Below are 18821 nucleotides of genomic sequence, written 5' to 3'. Positions count from 1 at the left end.
CTCCTTTCTCTCTGCACATCTGAGCCACCCAGGGTGCTCTGGTCATGACTCTCGCTGCAGTCTCCAGAGGAACCCTCTCTTCCATCCGTACTCAGAACTGAATACCAGTTAGAAAGTGGGATGCCTTCCGGGGACTTCTGCACTACCTGCCTTGTCCTTCTTACCTGTCTGACAGCCACCCAGTCCCTCTGTGCCTGCACTCTCTTAAGCTGTTGGGTGACTATCTCCTGAAACATACTATCGCGTATCTCTCATCCTCACAAATGTACCTCAGTGACACCAGCTGCTGCTCGAGTTCCACGATTCAACGCTTAAGATTTTGCATTTGCCAACGAAGCACTTCTGAAGTGGAGTTACTGTTGTAACGTAGGAAACGTGGCAGCCTGTATGTACACAGCAAACTCCCAAAAACAGCAATGTGATAATGACCAGATAATCTGTTCTGTTTTTGTGATATTAATTGAGGGATAGATATTGGCCACGACACTGGGGATAACTCCCCTGCTCTTCTTCAAAATAGTTCCATGGGATCTTTTACATTCACCCGAGATGGCAGAGGGAGCCCCTGTTTAATGTCACATCCGAAAGACAGCACTTCCGAAAGTGTAGCACTCCCTCAGTACTGCACTGGAGTGTCAGCCTTGATTTTTCTGCACAAGCCCTGGAATGGGACTTGAAACTTGCGACTCAGAAGCAAGAGTGTTACTAACTGAGCCACAGCTGACACACGTGCTCATTCCTCATGTGTTGGCCTCCACAGAGTGTCAGCTGCTATTCTACCATGGAAAGCATCACATCTGAGTCCAATATGACACTCAACCAACTAATACTTTCCATCAGGAGCTGTTTGATAGCAATTGAGTGGCTGATGGAGCCCACTTTAGCCCAATGATGCTGAGGTCAATTGTAGCATCTCCAGCACATCTCAGATAATTCAAAGCTGGAGCCTTTCATTCTTCGCTGCTGCAATGGGCAGCACAGCAACCCTGAGCTTCAAGAGGGGTCACAATCCCCCATCAGTCAACCGTACACTTGTAGATTTACAGGTGTCGACAGACAGCCTACCTTCGACTGCCTTATCACCTGGGACTGCAGGGGGAACTTTTCCCGAGCCTGTGATCGGGAATTTGGGCTCCAAGCAGCAACACCCAGTCACATTCCATGAAGAATGCTATAAATGGTGCAGGTGTCTGTCTTGTCAGGAACATGTTACCTTGAGGAAAGCATGGAAGGGGTGAAAGGGGAGTGAAAATGGGGGTAAGGAAGGACAATGGGGTGAAAACGGGAAAAAATGCCAGACATCACTTTTTGTACCTGAAGAATGCACGGGTTGCCCAGGCCGAGACCTCCCGATCATTCGCTGCCATTGAGCAGGCAAGGATGAGACTGGAAGCACAAGCTTGTTCCTCCTGAACAGAAGACACATTCATGAACTGAGGAATTTGTTTAATATCAATAACCTGAAATGTAAAGAAATGTCAACAAACTGGAATCAAACATTTTCGGTAAAACCATGTCCGGCTGAAGTGGTTCAATGGGTGCCGGGGCTTCATGCTCAGAGATAACAGTCCAAAGACGCAGTGGGTCAACTAGAAAGAGGCTGCTGACAACAGTTTGCGGGTAGGATCACCAGGGAGAAAACCAGGGCAAACACTGAATCAAATAACCATCGTGAGGGTGATCACACTTGGAGAGTGATACACACAGTACCATCCTCACTCTGCCATCCTTACCTGGTCTGGCCTACATATGACTCCAGACCCACAGCAATGCGGTTGACTCTTAAATGCCCTCTGAAATGGCCTAGCAAGCCACACAGTTAAAAGGCAATTAGGAATGGGCAATAAATGCTGACCTAGCCAGCGACACCTATATCTCAGAAAAGAATAAAATACACTCGATGGATGAAGTCTGATAGGCACAGCGCTGTCATTACCCGATGTAGTTTGAAGAATCGCTCAATATCTTCTCCCTCGCCGCCTGCGTTGCTCACCAGGAGGTGGCGCAGTTGGTCCACGGGACGCAGCTTTTGGAAAAAATGGCTACCCTGCAACATAAGAGAGGAAGAGATAGTGAGGGGAATGGCAAGTTTAGGGAGGCAGAGGAATGGGGAGCTGGGCAAGAGGGTCAGGGATGGGGAGGCTAGAAGGACTGCTGGGGGTGACATGGGGGAGGGGCAAAGAGGGAACAAGGGCACAGTAGATAAGGTGGTGTTACGACCAGGCGAGAAAGAAGTTTAGGGTTCCCTTTCAGCCTTCACCTGGTCTTACTGTAACAGGGTTTTATTTTTAAACAGACTGTTTTTAGCTCCCCCTTGTAAGTCCTTGTTCACCGCTTTCCAATTATGAGGAAAACAAATGAGCACAAACAGGCTTTCTTGGGTTTAAAAAAGATTAAATTTATTAAACTTAAACTAAAACTCTAAAGCGGTTAATGCTCACACTAGCATGCATACACGATACACACATGCAGAAAGGGACAGAAAGAGCAGAAAAAAATAAAGTGGAAAGGTTTGAGGCAATATCTGAAGAGTTTTTGTTATGGGTCTCCGAGCACACTGTAAAGTCCTTGTTTGTAGGTAGGTCTTGCTTTTCGTTGGGCCCAGTATTCTTCTTAAATCTTGTTCACTGCAGGAGACTTTTCTCTCTTGGGGTTCATGTGTCTCCAGTGCGTTTTTGGATTTCCATGAGAAAGAGATGGGAACAGACAGGAGAGGCTGTGGAGAGCCAGCCAGGAGAGGTCTTTCAATCCAGGAGCTTTCTCTGGGCTCTCAGTTCAAACTCTGCAACAACCAGTTAGTCATGTGACTAACTAGTCTGACCACGTCAGTTTGTGCATTGAATTGGAGCAGGGAATAGCTCCTTTGTCGACAAGCAATGTTTGTTAAAATGTACATTTTTTTTTCAGCCAAGGTCTGGCAATTCGTGGGCCGAAGGGCCTGTACTGTGCTGTTCTATGTTCTAATTCTTGTAACAGGCCTTCTTTTCTTCCCAGCAACAAATTGAAATTTAATGTCTATGCCACAGAGTCAAAAAGTTATACAGCACAGAAACAGGCCCTTCGGCCCATCTTGTCTGTGCCAGCCATCAAGCACCCAACTATTCTATTTTCCAGCAGGTTCCCCGTAGCTTTGTATGCGATGGCATTTTAAGTGCTCATCTAAATACTTCTTAATTCAGTTTAGTTCAGTTTAGAGATACAGCACTGAAATGTTGTGAGGGTTCTTGCCTCTACCACCCCTTCAGGCAGTGCGTTCCAGATTCCAACCACCCAAGTGAAAAAACTTTTCCTCAAATCCCCTCCAATCCTCCTGACCCTTACCTTAAATCTATTGCTCCCTGGTTCTTGACCCCTCTGCGAAGGGTAAAAGTTTTTTCATATCTAATGTGTCAATGCCCCTCATAATTTTGTATACCTCAATCATGTCTCCCCTCACGCTTCTCTGCTCTAAGGAAAACAACCCTAGCCTTTTCAGTCTCTCTTCATAGCTGAAAGGCTCCAGCCCAGGCAACATCCTGATGAATCTCCTCTGCACCCTCTCCAGTGCAATCACATCCTTCTTATAGTGTGGTGACCAGAACTGTACACAGTACTCCATCTGTGGCCTAACTAGCGTTTTATACAGCTCCATCATAACCTCCCTGCTCTTATATTCTATGCCTCGGCTAATAAAGGCAAGTATCCCATATGCCTTCCTAACCACCTTATCTACCTGTGCTGCTGCCTTCAGTGATCTATGGACAAGTGCACCAAGGTCCCTCTGATCCTCTGTACTTCCTAGGATCCTACCATCCACTGTATATTTCCTTGCCTTGTTCGTCCTCCCAAAATGCATCACATCACAGCTCTAAACTTGGTGAAATTATAATCACCAGGAAAGCGGTACTAAGCAAACTGATGAAGCTGCGGGCTGACAAGCGCCCGGGTCCTGATGGGCTTCATCCTCTGGTCTTAAAAGAGGTGGCTAATGAGGTAGTAGATGCGCAATTGTAAATTTTTCAAAATTCACGAGACTATGGAAAGGTTCCATCAGACTGGAAAGTAGCAAATAAAACTACTCAAGAAGTGGGGGAGGCAGAAAATAGGTAACTATAGGCCAGTTAGCTTTTTTCATTCATCACAGTCAGAAACGGGAGAATTTATAATGGAGAACAAAGAAATGGCAGACCAATTAAATACATACTTTGGTTCTGTCTTCACAAAGAAGGACACAAATTATCTCCCAGAAATGTTGGGGAACATAGGGTCTAGTGAGGAGTAACTGTATGAAATCAGTATTAGTAGGGAAATGGTGTTAGGCAAATTGATGGGATTGAAGACCGATAAATCTCCAGAGCCTGATAATCTACATCCCAGAGTACTTAAGGAAGTGGCCCTCGAAATAGTAGATGCATTGATGGTAATTTTTGAAAATTCTATAGACTCTGGAACAGTTCCAATGGATTGGAGGGTTGCTAATGTAACCCCACTATTTAAAAAAGGAGGCACTGAGAAAACAGGGAATTACAGACCAGTTAGCCTGACATCAGTAGTGGGGAAAATGCTAGAGTCCATTATAAATTCTGTAATAGCAGAGCACTTGGAAAACAATGACAGGATCGGACAAAGTCAACATGGATTTACGTAAGAGAAATCATGCTTGACAAATCTGCTGGAGTTTTTTGAGGATGTAACTAGTAGAATAGATAAGGGAGAACCAGTAGATGTGGTGTATTTGGACTTTCAGAAGGCTTTCGATAAGGTCCCACGTAAGAGATTAGCATGTAAAATTAAAGCGCATGGAATTGGGGGTAAGGTACTGACATGGATAGAGAACTGGTTGGCAGAAAGGAAACAAAGAGTAGGAATAAACGGGTCTTTTTCCGAGTGGCAGGCAGTGACTAGTGGGGTACCGCAGGGATCAGTGCTAAGACCCCGGTTATTCACAATATATATTAATGATAAACATGAGGGAATTAAATGTAATAAAACCAAGTTTGCAGACAACACAAAGCTGAGTGGGAGTGTGAGCTGTGAGGAGGATGCAGAGAAGCTCCAGTGTGATTTGGACAGGTTGAGTGAGTGGGCAAATACATGGCAGATGCAGTATAATGTGGATAAATGTGAGGTTATCCACTTTGGGGGCAAAAACAGCGAAAGACTGGGAAAGGGGGAGGTTCAGCGAGACCTGGGTGTCCTTATACACCAGTCGCTGAAAGCAAGCATGCAGGTGTAGCAGGCAGTTAAGAAGGCAAATGGTATGTTGGCCTTCATAGCGAGAGGATTCGAGTACAGAAGCAGGGATGTCTTGCTGCAATTATACAAGGCCTTGATGAGACCACATCTGGAATATTGTGTGCTGTTATGGTCTCCTTATCTGAGGAAGGATGTTCTTGCTATGGAAGGAGTGCAGCGAAGGTTCACCAGACTGATTCCTGGGCTGGCAGGACTGACAAGAGATTGGGTTAATTAGGCTTGTATTCACCAGAGTTTAGAAAAATGAGAGGGGATCTCACAGAAACCTATAAAATTCTAACAGGACTGGACAGACTAGATGCAGGAAGGATGTTCCCGATAGTGGGGGAGTCCAGGACCAGGGGTCACAGTCTAAGGATAAGGGGTAAGCTATTTAGGATTGAGATGAGGAGAGATTTCTTCACCCAGGGAGTGGTGAACCTGTGGAATTGTCTACCACGGAAAGCGGTTGAGGCCAAATCATTAAATATATTCAAGAAAGAGTTAGATAGAGTTCTTAGGGCTAATGGGATCAAGGGATTCGGGGAGAAAGCAGGAACACGTTCCTCAGCTTGGATGATCAGCCATGATCGTCGTGAATGGCGGAGCAACTCAAAGGGCTGAATGTCCTACTCCTGCTCCTATTTTTCTAAGTTTCTATGTGGGATTAGCTGCCTTCTTGAACCACTGCAATCCATGTGGGGTAGGTATACCCACAGTGCTGTTAGGAAGGGAGTTCCAGGATTCTGACCCAGCGACAGTGAAGGAACGGCGATATAGTTCCAAGTCAGGATGGTGTGTGACTTGGAGGCAAACTTGCAGGTGGTGGTGTTCCCAAGCATCAGCTGCCCTTGTCCTTCTAGGTGGTAGATGTCGGGGCTTTGGAAGGTGCTGTCTAAGGAGCTTTAGTGCGTTCCTGCAGTGCATCTTGCAGATGGTACACACTGCTGCCACTGTGCGCGGTGGTGGAGAGAGTGAATATTTGTGGATGGGGTGCCAATCAAAGAACAAAGAACAAAGATAATTACAGCACAGGAACAGGCCCTTCGGTCCTCCAAGCCTGCGCCGATCCAGATCCTCTCTCTAAACATGTCGCCTATTTTCTAAGGTTCTGTATCTCTTTTCTTCCTGCCCATTCATGTATCTGTCTAGATACATCTTGAAAGACTCCATCGTACCCGCGTCTACCACCTCCGCTGGCAACGCGTTCCAGGTGCCCACCACCCTCTGCGTAAAGAACTTTCCACGCATATCCCCCCTAAACATTTCCCCTTTCACTTTGAACTCGTGTCCTCTAGTAATTGAAACCCCCACTCTGGGAAAAAGCCTCTTGCTGTCCACCCTGTCTATACCTCTCATGATTTTGTACACCTCAATCAGGTCCCCCCTCAACCTCCGTCTTTCTAATGAAAATAATCCTAATCTACTCAACCTCTCTTCATAGCTAGCGCCCTCCATACCAGGCAACATCCTGGTGAACCTCCTCTGCACCCTCTCCAAAGCATCCACATCCTTTTGATAATGTGGCGACCAGAACTGCACGCAGTATTCCAAATGTGGCCGAACCAAAGTCCGATACAACTGTAACATGACCTGCCAACTCTTGTAATCAATGCCCCGTCCGATGAAGGAAAGCATGCCGTATGCCTTCTTGACCACTCTATTTACCTGCGTTGCCACCTTCAGGGAACAGTGGACCTGAACACCCAAATCTCTCTGGACATCAATTTTCCCCAGGACTTTTCCATTTACTGTATAGTTCACTCTTGAATTGGATCTTCCAAAATGCATCACCTCGCATTTGCCCTGATTGAACTCCATCTGCCATTTCTCTGCCCAACTCTCTAATCTATCTATATTCTGCTGTATTCTCTGACAGTCCCCTTCACTATCTGCTACTCCACCAATCTTAGTGTCGTCTGCAAACTTGCTAATCAGTCCACCTATACTTTCCTCCAAATCATTAATGTATTTCACAAACAACAGTGGTCCCAGCACGGATCCCTGTGGAACACCACTGGTCACACGTCTCCATTTTGAGAAACTCCCCTCCACTGCTACTCTCTGTCTCCTGTTGCCCAGCCAGTTCTTTATCCATCTAGCTAGTACACCTTGGACCCCAAGCGCCTTCACTTTCTCCATCAGCCTGCCATGGGGAACCTTATCAAACGCCTTACTGAAGTCCATGTATATGACATCGACAGCCCTTCCCTCATCAATCAACTTTGTCACTTCCTCAAAGAATTCAATTAAGTTGGTAAGACATGACCTTCCCTGCACAAAACCATGTTGCCTATCACTGATGAGCCGATTTTCTTCCAAATGGGAATAGATCCTATCCCTCAGTATCTTCTCCAGCAGCTTCCCTACCACTGACGTCAGGCTCACCGGTCTATAATTACCTGGATTATCCCTGCTACCCTTCTGAAACAAGGGGACAACATTAGCAATTCTCCAGTCCTCCGGGACCTCACCCGTGTTTAAGGATGCTGCAAAGATATCTGTTAAGGCCCCAGCTATTTCCTCTCTCGCTTCCCTCAGTAACCTGGGATAGATCCCATCCGAACCTGGGGACTTGTCCACCTTAATGCCCTTTAGAATACCCAACACTTCCTCCCTCCTTATGCCGACTTGACCTAGAGTAATCAAACATCTGTTCCTAACCTCAACATCCGTCATGTCCTTCTCTTCGGTGAATACCGATGCAAAGTACTCGTTTAGAATCTCACCCATTTTCTCTGAGTCCAAGCATAACATTCCTCCTTTGTCCTTTAGTGGGCCAATCCTTTCTCTAGTTACCCTCTTTCTCCTTATATATGAATAAAAGGCTTTGGGATTTTCCTTAACCCTGTTTGCTATAGATATTTCATGACCCCTTTTAGCCCTCTTAATTCCTCGTTTCAGATTGGTCCTACATTCCCGATATTCTTTCAAAGCTTCGTCTTTCATCAGCCGCCTACACCTTATGTATGCTTCCTTTTTCCTCTTTGCTAGTCTCACAATTTCACCTGTCATCCATGGTTCCCTAATCTTGCCATTTCTATCCCTCATTTTCACAGGAACATGTCTCTCCTGAACGCTAATCAACCTCTCTTTAAAAGCCTCCCACATATCACATGTGGATTTACCTTCAAACAGCTGCTCCCAATCTACATTTCCCAGCTCCTGCCGAATTTTGGTATAGTTGGCCTTCCCCCAATTTAGCACTCTTCCTTTAGGACCACTCTCGTCTTTGTCCATGAGTATTTTAAAGCTTACGGAATTGTGATCACTATTCCCAAAGTAGTCCCCTACTGAAACTTCAACAACCTGGCCGGGCTCATTCCCCAACACCAGGTCCAGTATGGCCCCTTCCCGAGTTGGACTATTTACATACTGCTCTAGAAAACCTTCCTGGATGCTCCTTACAAATTCTGCTCCATCTGGACCTCTAACACTAAGCGAATCCCAGTCAATGTTGGGAAAATTAAAATCTCCTATCACCACCACCCTGTTGCTCCTACATCTTTCCATAATCTGTTTACATATTTGTACCTCTATCTCACGCTCGCTGTTGGGAGGCCTGTAGTACAGCCCCAACATTGTTACCGCACCCTTCCTATTTCTGAGTTCTGTCCATATTGCCTCACTGCTCGAGTCCTCCATAGTGCCCTCCTTCAGCACAGCTGTGATATCCTCTTTGACCAGTAATGCAACTCCTCCACCCCTTTTACCTCCCTCTCTATCCCGCCTGAAGCATCGATATCCTGGGATATTTAGTTGCCAATCATGCCCTTCCCTCAACCAAGTCTCAGTAATAGCAATAACATCATACTCCCAGGTACTAATCCAAGCCCTAAGTTCATCTGCCTTACCTACTACACTTCTTGCATTAAAACAAATGCACCTCAGACCACCAGTCCCTTTATATTCATCATCTGCTCCCTGCCTGTTCTTCCCCTTAGTCACACTGACTTCATTATCTAGTTCCTTACAGGCTTTTGTTACTACCTCCTTACTGTCAACTGACCTCAATTGGTTCCCATCCCCCTGCCACATTAGTTTAAACCCTCCCCAACAGCGTTAGCAAAAGCACCTCCAAGGACATTGGTTCCAGTCCGGCCCAGGTGTAGACCGTCCAATTTGTAATAGTCCCACCTCCCCCAGAACCGGTCCCAATGTCCCAAAAATCTGAACCCCTCCTTCCTGCACCATCTCTCAAGCCACGCATTCATCCTGACTATTCTTTCATTTTTACTCTGACTATCACGTGGCACTGGTAGTAATCCTGAGATTACTACCTCTGAGGTCCTACTTTTTAACTTGGCTCCTAACTCCCTAAACTCTGCTTGTAGGACCTCATCCCGTTTTTTACCTATATCATTAGTGCCTATGTGCACAATGACAACTGGCTGTTCACCCTCCCCCTTTAGAATGTTCTGCAGCCGATCTGAGACATCCCTGACCCGTGCACCTGGGAGGCAACATACCATTCGGGAGCCTCGTTTTCGACCACAGAACCGCCTATCTACTCCCCTTACAATCGAATCCCCGACGACTATAGCCCTTCCACTCTTTTTCCCGCCCTTCTGAGCAGCAGAGCCAGCCACGGTGCCATGGACCAGGCTACTGCTGCCTTCCCCTGGTGAGCCATCTCCCTCAACAGTATCCAAAACGGTATACTTGTTTTGGAGGGAGATGACCGCAGGGGACTCCTGCGCTGCCTTCCTGCTCTTTCTCTGCCTTTTGGTCACCCATTCCCTTTCTCCCTCAGCAATCCTAATCTGCGGTGTGACCAATTCACTAAACGTGCTATCCACGACCTCCTCAGCATCGCGCATGCTCCAAAGTGAGTCCATCCGCAGCTCGAGAGCCGTCATGCGGTCTAACAAGAGCTGCAGTTGGACACACTTCCTGCACGTGAAGGAGTCAGGGACATCAGCCGTGTCCCTGAGCTCCCACATTGAGCAAGAGGAGCATGACACGGGTCTGAGATCTCCTGCCATTTTTAATCTTAAGCTTAACTTAGTTAAATGAAAAAGGAACGAAAAGTTTTTACCAATCACAATAAAACCAGAGAAATCGAAAAAGCCTGACCTTATGAACACCCCACCGAGTCCTTTTTTTTTTGGTTAGAGGAGGAGGGCGGGTGGGAGACACGACAAGTGTGGTGTCTCGGGTTCAGAAACCGCCCAAATATATAGTGTTTTACTTACCCAGCAGCCCCCTGGCCTCCGCCGAAAAACAAAAGGAAATTAAATTTACTTTCAAACTGACCTTCCCAGCTGCTCACTCGCTCACTCTCTGCTCCCGAAAAAGCTGCTGCACTGAAAGGAAAGTTATTTTAAACCGCCCAAATATATAGTGTTTTACTTACCCAGCAGCCCCCTGGCCTCCGCCGAAAAACTAAAGGAAATTAAATTTACTTTCAAACTGACCTTCCCAGCTGCTCACTCGCTCACTCTCTGCTCCCGAAAAAGCTTCCCAGCTGCTCACTCGCTCACTCTCTGCTCCCGAAAAAGCTGCTGCAATGAAGCAGACTGCTTTGCCCTGAATGGTGTTGAGTGTTGCTGGAGCTGCACCCATCCAGGCAAGTGGAGAGTATTCCATCACACTCCTGATTTGTGCCTTGCAGAAGGTGGACAGGCTTTGTGGAGTCAGGAAGTGAGTTTCTCGCCGCAGGATTCCTAGACTCTGACCTGCTCTTGTAGCCACGGTATTTATATGGCTACTCCAGTTCAGTTTCTGGTCAATGGTAACCCCCAGGATGTTGATAGTGGGGGTTTCAGCGATGGTAATGCCGTTGAATGTCATAGCGAGATGATTAGATTCTCTCTTGTTGGAGATGGTCATTGCCTGACACTTGTGTGGCGCGAATGTTATTTGCCACTTATCAGCCCAAGTCTGGATATTGTCCAGGTCTTGCTGCATTTCTACACGGACTGCTTCAGTATCTGAAGAGTTACGAATGGTGCTGAACATTGTGTAATCATCAGCGAACATCCCCACTTCTGACCTTATGATTGAAGGAAGGTCATTGATGAAGCAGCCGAAGATGTTTGGGCCGAGGACACAACCCTGAGGAACTCCTGCAGTGATGTCCTGGAGCTGAGATGATTGACCTCCAACAACCACAACCATCTTCCTTTGCACTAGGTATGATTCCAACCAGTGCAGAGTTTTCCCCAATTCCCAATGACTCCAGTTTTGTTAGGGTTCCTTGATGCCATACTCGGTCAAATGCTGCCTTGATGTCAAGGGCAGTCGCTCTCACCTCACTTCTTGAGTTCAGCTCTTTTGTCCATGTTTGAGGCTGTAATGAGGTCAGGAGCTGGGTGGAGCTGGCGGAATCCAAACTGAGCATCACTGAGCAGGTTGTTGTTAAGCAAGCGCCGCTTGATGGCACTGTTGATGATACCTTCCATTACTTTACTGATGATTGAGAGTAGATTGATGGGGCGGTTATTGGGCGGGTTGGATTTGTCCTGCTTTTTGTGCACAGGACATAACTGGGAAATTTTCCACATTGCCGGGTAAATGCCAGTGTCGTAGCTGTACTGGAACAGCTTGGCAGGGACACGACTAGTCCTGGAGCACAGGTTTTCAAGACTATTGCCGGAATATTGTCACAGCCCAGAGCCTTTGCAGTATCCAGTGCCTTCAGTCGTTTCTTGATATCACGCAGAGTGAATCAAATTGGCTGAAGACTGGCATCTGTGATGCTGGAGACTTCAAGAGGAGGCCGAGGTGGATCATCCACTCTGCACTTCTGGCTGGAGATTGTTGCAAATGCTTCAGCTTTATCTTTTGCACTGATGTGCTGGGCTCCCCCATCATTGAGGATGGGGATATTTGTGGAGCCACCTCCTCCTTTTAGTTGTTTAATTGTCCACCACCATTCAGAGCTTAGATCGTTGGTTGCGGGATGGTTTAGCTCTGTCTATCACATGCTGCTTACGCAGTTTGGCATGCAGATAGTCCTGTGTTGTAGATTCACCAGGTTGTCACCTCATTTTGAGGTATGCCTGGTGCTGCTCCTGGCATGCCCTCGTGCACTCATCATTGAACCAGGGTTGGTCTCCCAGCTTGATGGTAATGGTAAAGTGGGGGATATGCTGGGTCATGAGGTTACAAATTGTGGTTGAGTACAATCCTGCTGCTGCAGATGGCCCACAGCGCCTCATGGATGCCCAGTTTTGCATTGCTACATCGATTCGAAATCTATCCCATTTAGCACGGTGGTAGTGCCACACAACATGATGGAGGGTATCCTCAATGTGAAGACGGGACTTTGTCTCCACGACGACTGTCAGGTGGTCACTCCTACCAATACTGTCGTAGAAAGATGCATCTGCAGCATTCAGATTGGTGAGGATGAGGTCAAGTATGCTTTTCCCCTCTTGTTGGTTCCCTCACCACCTACCGCATACCCAGTCTCGCAGCTATGTCCTTCAGGACTCGGCCAGCTTGGTCAGTAGTGGTGCTACCGAGCCGCTCTTGGTGATGGACGTTGAAGTCCCCCAGCCAGGGTATATTCTGTGCCCTTGCCACCCTCAGTGCTTCCTCCAAGTGCTGTTCAACATGGAGAAGTACTGAGGGAGGGCGGTAGGTGGTAATCAGCAGGAGGTTTCCTTGCCCATGTTTGACCTGATGCCATGAGACTTCATGGGGTCCCAGGGCAAATCCCTTCCGACTGTATACCACTGTGTCGCCACCTCTTCTGGATCTGTCCTGCCAATGGGACAGGGGATGGTTGTGTCTGAAACATCGTCTCTAATGTATGTTTCCGTGAGTACGACTATATCAGGCTGTTGTTTGACTAGTCTGTGGGACAGCTCTCCCAACTTTGGTACCAGCCCCCACAAGTTAGTAAGGAGGACTTTGCAGGGTCGATAGGGTTGGGTTTGCCATTGTTGTTTCCGGTGCCTTGGTCGATGCCTTATGGTCCTTCCGGTTTCATTCCTTCATCGAATTTTTAGCCAACTGAGTGGCTTGCTTGGCCATTTCAGAGTGTGTTTTAAGAGTCTTAAGTCACACATAGGCCAGACCAGGTCAGGGCGGCAGATTTCGCTCCGTAAAGGATATTTGCGAACCAAATGGGTTTTTGCGACAATCGACAATGGTTCATGGCCATCGTGGCTTTTTTAATTCAAGATTTTTTTATTAATTGAATTCAAATTCCACCTTCTGCCATGGTGGAATTTGAACCCATGTTGCCAGAGGAATACCCTGGGTGTCTGGGTTACTTGTCCCGTGACTATACCATTGCACTACCACCTCCCACTTGATGTTTGTCGGGGGGGGAAGGTGTTCGAATCAATCATGAAGGAGGTTATAGCTGGGCACTTAGAAAAACTCAAAGTAATCAGGAATAGTCAGCATGGTTTTGTAAAATGGAAATCACGTTTAACCAATTTATTGGAGTTCTCAGAAGGAGGAACATACGCTGTGGATGAAGGGAAGCCCGTTGACGGACTGTACTTGGATTTCCAGAAGGCATTTGACAAAGTGCCACATAAAAGGTTATTGTGCAAAGTAGGGGCTCATTGCGCAGGGAGTAACATATGAGCATGAATGGAAGATTGGCTGGCTGGCAGAAAACAGAGTATGCATAAATGGGTCCTTTTCTGATTGGCAGGATGTGACGAGTGGAGTCCCGCGGGGGTCAGTGCTGGAGCCTCAACTTTTTACAATTTATATCAATGACTTAGATGAGGGGAGCGATGGCATGGTAGCTAAATTTGCAAATGACACAAAGATAGGTAGGAAAGTATGTTGTGAAGAGGACATAAGGAGGTTGCAGACCGATATAGATAAGTTGAGTGAGTGGGCAAAAATCTGGCAGATGGCGTATAATGTGGGAAAATGTGTTGTTTTCTTTGTTGTTCACTTTGGCAGGAAGAATAAAAAAGCAGAGTATTACTTAAACGGAGAAAAATAAAATCCCACGGGATCCAGGGAAATGCAGCAAAGTGGATATAAAATTGGCTCAGTGGTAGGAAACAAAGGGTAATTGTTGACGGCTGTTTTAGCGCCTGGAGGGCTGTTTCCAGTGACGTTCCGCAGGACTCAGCACTGGGTCCCTGCTTTTTGTGGTGTATATTAAAGATTTGGACGCAAATGTAGGGGGCATGATCCAGAAGTTTGCAGACAACACAAAGATTGACCGTGTGGTAGATAGCGAGGAGGATAACTGTAGGCTGGAGGAAGATATTGATGGTCTGGTCAGATGGGCAGAAAAGTGGCAAATGGAAGTCAACTTGGAGAGGTGTGAGGTGATGCATTTGGGGAGGTCAAACAAGGCAAAGAAATACACGATTAATGGGAAAATACTGAGAAGTGTAGAGGAAGGAAGGGACCTTGGAGTTAATGTCCACAGATCCCTGAAGGTCGATAAGGTGGTTAAGGAGGTGGATGGAATCCTTTCTTTTATTAGCCGAGATATAGAATACAATTCTGAGGGGGGAGGGTGAGCAGCCACCCAGTAAGAAGGGATGACACCTTAGAAGGTTCCTCAAATGAGGTCATTTGGTAGAACTTCAAAACAAAAAGGCGGCAATCACTTGGCTGAGTGTGTACTACAGGCCTCGAAACAGTCAGGGAGAGATAGAGCAGCAGATATGTAGGCAAATTTCAGAGGGGTGTAAAAATAATAGGGTACTAATAGTCGGGGATTTCAACTTCCCCAATATTAACTGGGATAGTCTTAGTGCAAAAGGCTTAAAAGGCGTGGAATTCTTAAAAAGCATACAGGAGAGCTTTTTGAGCCAGTACGTAGAAAGTCCTACAAGAGAAGGGGCAGTACTGGACCTAATACGAGGGAATGAAGCTGGTCAAGTGGTAGAAGTGGCAGTTAGGGAGCATTTCAGTGATAGTGACCATAACTCTAAGATTTAAGGTAATTATGGAAAAGGACAAAGATGGACCAGAAATAAAGGTACTGAATTGGAGGAAGGCCGATTTCAATATGATAAAACAGGATCTGGCCAAAGTAGTTTGGGAGAAGCTACTTGGAGGAAAGTCTACATCACATCAGTGGGAGTCATTCAAAGAGGAAATAGTGAGAGTTCAGAGCAAACATGTACCCGTTAAGGTGAAGGGTAGGACCAACAAGTCCAGGGAACCCTGGATGTCAAGGGATATAGAGCATTGGATCACGAAAAAAAAGGAGGCTCACGGCAGATGCCAAGCGCTGAAAACAGCGGAGGCACTAGAGGAGTATAGAAAGTGTAGGGTGGCACTTAAAAAACTAATTAGGAGAGCGAAGAGGGGACATGAAAAAACACTGGCAGGCAAGATAAAGGAAAATCCCAAGGCATTTTATAAGTATATTAAGGGTAAGAGGATAACCAGGGAAAGAGTAGGGCCCATTAGGGACCAAAGTGGTAATCTGTGTGTGGAGCCGAAGGACATAGGTGAGGTTTTAAATGATTACTTTTCATCTGTGTTCACTATGGAGAAGGACGATTTCGGTGGAGAGATCAGGGAGGGGGATTATGATATACTTGAACATCTTAACATTGAAAGGGAGGAAATATTAGCTGTTTTAATGGGCTTAAAAGTGGATAAATCCTCAGGTCCAGATGAGATGTATCCCAGGCTGTTATGTGAGGCAAAGGGAGAAGATAGCAGGGGCTCTGACACAAATTTTCAAAGTCTCTCTGGCCACAGGAGAGGCACCAGAGGACTGGAGGACAGCGAATGTGTTACCATTATTCAAGAAGGGTAGTAGGGATAAACCAGGTAATTATAGGCCAGTGAGTCTAACATCAGTGGTTGGGAAAATATTGGAAAGAATTCTGAAGGACAAGATTAATCCCCACTTGGAGAGGCAGGGATTAATCAAGGATAGTCAGCATGGCTCTGTCAGGGGGAGATCGTATCTAACCAACTTGATTGAATTTTTCGAGGAGGTGACTAAATGTGTCGATGAGGGTAAAGCAGTAGACATAGTATACATGGATTTCAGTAAGGCTTTTGATATGGGGAGGCGGCGGCATAGTGGTATTGTCACTGGTCTAGTAACTCAGAGACCCAGGGTATTGCTCTGGGGACATGGGTTCAAATCCCACCACAGCAGAAGGTGGAATGTGAATTCAATTGATAAATCTGGAATTAAAAAGCTCGTCTCATCATCTAATGATGGCCAGGAAACCATTGTCGATTGTTGTAAAAACCCATCTGCTTCACTAATGTCCTTTAGGGAAGGAAATCTGCCGTCCTTACCTGGTCTGGCCTACATGTGACTCCAGACCCACAGCAATGTGGTTGACTCTTACATGCCCTCTGAAATGGCCTAGCAAGCCACTCAGTTGTATAGGTGTACCTACCCCACATGGACTGCAGCAGTTCAAGAAGGCAGCTCGCCACAACCTTCTGAAGGGCAATTAGGGATGGGCAATAAATGCTGGCTTGGGCAGCGACGCCCACATCCCATGAATGAATAAAAAAAACAAAGTAATTCATGACAACGCTACGTTCTCGCATACGTCATCAGGATGCGCCGCAGAGCGCACATGCGCAGATGGTCTCATGCCCCCTGCGCATGCGCTGCAGTCCGGCTTGCCAGGACCGTTGTGCGCATGCGCAGATGACGTCATCGCGTTACGTCGTCTTCCTCGGGCAACGCGCCAGGTTGGCCTCTGCGCATGTGTCAAAGCTTCGGCGCGACTTTTTGAAAGTGGGTGGAGAGGTTTCGTCGGCCATTTTCTCGCATTTTATCTGAATTATTTATTCGTTTTGGAGACTTGCTTCATTTTTATTTGACACAGGAGATTGTTCCAAAGTAAGTTGCTCTGCCTTTGTAAGTTGCTCTGAAAACATTTCCATTGTCTGGGCCACCGCATGTTCTCCAGTCCCTGTTGTGAGTTGCTGTGTGCAGGCAGTACATGTGCTGCAACCTACCGTCTTAACGGTCGCTTTCGTTTTTGTAACGTTTTAATGGACTGCATTCTGTATTTCTTATCTCATCTCATGTTTCCCGTGTGGTCCCTTAATAGCCTTCCTGAACTTCAAACTTCGGTCATGGCAACGTCAGTAGATTCCACAGAGCAGTTCCTTGCCACCTTCACAACCCAGGAGTTCGAGAGTTATGACGACTTGAGCAGTAAACTTGAGATGTTTCAACAGGTAGCATGGTCTGCAGGCACATCCTGTGATGTGCCTTGTTATGTTTCACTATGTTAACAATGCTATTTAAATGCGCTTTACTGTTGTGCTTACAGGCAACGGGGAGTCTATTTAAAAAAGTGAGCACCCATACGCTTGAGAGGGAAAACAAGAGACGGCGAGTCGAAATTCCCATCCGCTTTAAGTATGCCTCAGTGAGGCTGTGCTGTGTACACTATGGGCAGCCACGCATCCGTTCCACTGGAGTGAGACCGAATCAGAGGTAGGTGCTGCGGTCACTACATTTCCACTTGTGTAGCTTGTCAGTCCTGTAAAGCTGTTCCTTGATGTGCATTGAACCAAGATTCGATTTGCAGTATCAATACATCTCGTCAGTGAGATCCTGTGCCCACAAAGCCACGCGCATATCGCCCCCGTGTCTACGGACTGCCTTTGTTGTGATTTCCTGGATAGACCAATGGCTGGGCGACCACCTCAGCGCAACCTCCTCTGGACTGCGAAACAGGTGCGCACCAGATGTTGGGACCTTGTCATGGTGCACATGTAAACTGCTGCCAGCAACACACCTAGGGATGGCTGGCGTTTTCGTGAGGGCACGAGGCACGTGGGGCGTGCTCATTGAATGTCTGTTATTTTTCAGGTATCTCGCCCTGGGCTGTGAGGTCTTCATCAGTGTGAAATTCAATACGACCAAGAACAAACTGTGTGTCAGCTCCTACCATCTTGTGCATACCGGTCATGTTTTGCATCCAGAATGTTTACGCTTCTATGCAAGGAGACGACAACTGAACCACGATGAAAGGCAGAAGGTAGAAGAGTTGGTCAAGCTGCAGGCTGGGAACAAACAGCTGAAGGATTATATCGAGCGTTCATTCAATAAGACCGTGACCCTTAGTGACATTAGAAAGAAATGTAAAATCCCGGCTCAAGACAGGGGATGACAGCATGGATGCGCTGTGTGATACGCTGGAGAAGATTCAGCAGGACGGAGCTGCAGTGCGGGTTGGCCTGCAGGGAAGCAGCATCCTCTATATTGCCTTCATGACACCAGCCATGAAGGCCCACATGCAGGTCTTTCCTGAACTGCTGTTCATGGACGGAACATACAAGGTGAACAAATGCGGCTACCCTCTGTACCAGGTGATGGTGCAGGACAATGTTGGTAGGGGCAGGGCTGTGTTCTATGCCATGGTGAGGAATGAGACGGCTCAGATGCTGGACGAGATTGTGGGTGTTTTTGTTGATTTCATGGGATCCAGCGCCTGCCGCGTGAGATCAGCCATTGTGGATAAAGACATCAATGAGATCAATGCGATCAGGAAGCATCTCCCAGCTGAAACGGTTCTCCTCTGTCAGTTCCATGTGATGCAGAGCATGAGGAGGAAGATCAGCAGCTACCCACTGAATGGTGAACTGAGGGATCAGTTGTTTATGATCTGCAAGGAAATGGTTCATGCACCTTTGGAGGAGAAGCTCACTAGTTGTGTAGAAAGGATTGG

The 18821-nt window shown here is 46.9% G+C and overlaps 1 protein-coding gene across 2 annotated transcripts in view; it reads right to left on the bottom strand.

Annotated features, from left to right (window-relative positions):
• The window catches only part of nup155 (nucleoporin 155), a 560589-nt gene that overhangs the window by 310907 nt on the left and 230861 nt on the right, over nt 1-18821 (bottom strand). For both annotated transcript variants that reach the window (XM_068029070.1, XM_068029071.1), the window contains exons 15-16: nt 1937-2047; nt 1315-1409 (exon numbers count right to left, since the gene is read on the bottom strand). In XM_068029070.1, coding sequence (XP_067885171.1) covers nt 1315-1409; nt 1937-2047 — 206 coding nt within the window. The remainder of the gene's footprint in view (nt 1-1314; nt 1410-1936; nt 2048-18821) is intronic.

This window comes from Heterodontus francisci, chromosome 4 (genome assembly GCF_036365525.1).
Source record: "Heterodontus francisci isolate sHetFra1 chromosome 4, sHetFra1.hap1, whole genome shotgun sequence".
Taxonomy (NCBI): domain Eukaryota; kingdom Metazoa; phylum Chordata; class Chondrichthyes; order Heterodontiformes; family Heterodontidae; genus Heterodontus; species Heterodontus francisci.
Note: the sequence above shows the minus strand (reverse complement) of the source record. Positions and strands in the feature narration are given on the sequence as shown.